This window comes from Eimeria mitis, genomic scaffold, assembly GCF_000499745.2.
Source record: "Eimeria mitis Houghton genomic scaffold, Emh_scaff2288, whole genome shotgun sequence".
Lineage (NCBI taxonomy): Eukaryota > Apicomplexa > Conoidasida > Eucoccidiorida > Eimeriidae > Eimeria > Eimeria mitis.
This window is the reverse complement of record NW_013570618.1, coordinates 6,425-8,620: the sequence shown is the minus strand read 5'-3', so window position 1 is coordinate 8,620 and position 2,196 is coordinate 6,425. Positions and strand designations below refer to the sequence as shown.

Here is a 2,196-nt window from a genome sequence, read left to right as displayed (position 1 = left end):
TATCCAGCCCTCTCCATGATTAAGCCCCCTCACTCAACACTTACTCGAAGGGAGCCTGCTTTTCCACCGCTGCAGGATTCATCTCACAAACAAGAAATGTGGCACTGTCTGGTGAAGATCGATACTCTTCTGCTTGTGGAGCGCATGTTCCAATGGCGCAGCCAACTTTGGTGCTCTTAGACCAAAGAAGGTGTGCGAGGTTGGCGCCGTCGGGTTCCGTCCAGAACGGCGTCCACGCCTCCTCAGTATCAGTTTCAGGGTATGACGTCAGCTTTCTGAGGGAAGAGCAGCAGTCGACATAAAAATACCATGCAGAATTAGCATTTAAATCAATTGGATCAGCCTTGATGATGAAGATGAAGTGGGCTTCTGGCGGGCACTGGGAGGTATATAAGAGAATGGCGGCTATGATTATGAAGGATTGTTCGTCTCATTCTCTTCCCTTGTAAACATTTTACGAATGGATATAAAATCACGGCACAGACATGTCCTATCTTGTGTAATTAGACTATCTACTTGCTTGTGTGTTGGTGTTGTGCTGCGGTGAGTAAATATGTACTCACCCAAGTCCAGCCGTAAGAGCTTCCTGCACCGCTTGGCGATAGTTCTCGGCGCTAGCGTCTGTGAACTGTGCGACAAATTTCTTCTTCTTCTGAAAATTCAAAAAGAAGGGAAATATGTCAAATATATCTTGGCGTACGCAGAAATCCGCAAACGTCTAGAAGCGTATCTATGGCCGCTAGTCGAACATTTAAACGGTGGCTTTACTCACGAGTGCCTTGATGAAGTTTTCACACGTATCGGCTGGCGGCTCAAATGAAGTCGTTGGGAAGCTAGTCTCTAGACCTTTAGCCAGGTCGCTGTCCTCCGCCAATACGCCAATCCGTACAGACAGCTGACCAACGCGGGCCAAGTTCACGGAGGTGTATGCATCTGCAAGCAACAAAAACACCGAAAGAGAGGCCGTCTGCCTGCCATCAGAAGCACGGATGAGCGCTCATCCCTCGCAGGTCTCCAGCAATGCAGTGCAGTTAAGGTACTTATTTTTTGCAGGAACAGAAAGAAATACTCAAATCAAGAAGATAAAAGCATGTCTGCTTACCTGTGCCAGCTTTTTTGACGGTGAGTTGCAAAGCTCCTGCCGCCGGCTGTAGCCCAGAGAGCGCCACGAGGCAAACAACAGCTGCTCCCTTGAAANTGAATGACGAGTAAGCAGAAGCCTGGGCTTGTCCAGCTTGTCGCCTATCTCTGAGCCGCTAGCCACCGTACGGGCGGGCCTGCCTCAACTCTGATGGTTCTCCCGTGCACACGAGGACTTGAATAGACAGACAAACTAAATAAATCCAAATCAATTAAAAACTATGAATAGGAAACAGGGAAAGCAACCGCGGGCGGCTTGAATCAAAAGAAACCAGAGCTGGACCAGGTTGCACACACACCAGTACCACACACGACTCGTAAGTAATCAGCTCACACGAAAGTGTATGAGTTGAAATGTGGCTACAATAATGATAATCTCTCTTCGTTTTACATTTATATTGGAGTTCCAGTTTGCTATATCAAGTGGAGCCGCTTGAGGCGGAGCTGCAAGCCGTAACAGATCATGCTTTTGTCGGTCGATGCAGAGAACAATATGAACGATGGGGGTTTAATTTCCTCAGCTGAGGAACGAAATCAAATAGTTAATTGTTTTAATCCTTAAATTCCAGAAATAGATTCTATAGACATTCTAATTCGCGCCATGAATAGAACAACTGACAGCCGCTGAGGCGATCGAAGTGTTTGGCTCAGATTGATTGCTTCGCCACAAATCCGGCTGCAAGTCAGTTGATTACATCGATAGTAAATGTTTTTTATACTTGTTTTCTATGTTTCCCATGTCATCCATGCCTGTATCCCCTATATATAGCCCCTATTACTTCTCCAGTTATACCATTGGTATACCCTTTTTTTATCGTGTTGAAACCATCATTATATTGTTATTATTCTTACTGAGCATTTATTCTTGCAAAGAAGGCATTTTTATTAATGTATAAATCATAGGCGATGAACGCCGATCAAGTGAAACGCAGCGCGTAGCCAATAGAAAGATGTGGTGGCATCTTATGGCAGTAGCCTGGCTGTGGTAGATCTACAGATTTGTAATTATCTCTTTATTTCTATTGAGACATCTGCAATAAGGTTATCCTTTAGCAT

The 2,196-nt window shown here is 45.3% G+C and overlaps 1 protein-coding gene across 1 annotated transcript; it reads right to left on the bottom strand.

Annotated features, from left to right (window-relative positions):
• Positions 1-40: 40 nt before the first annotated feature.
• On the bottom strand, positions 41-1,888 carry EMH_0051630 (SAG family member; the record flags this gene model as incomplete). Its single annotated transcript, XM_013496772.1, is given in 6 exon segments — positions 41-275; positions 564-652; positions 773-933; positions 1,103-1,197; positions 1,201-1,248; positions 1,836-1,888. Coding segments are annotated over 6 exon segments (681 nt in total).
• Positions 1,889-2,196: the final 308 nt, after the last annotated feature.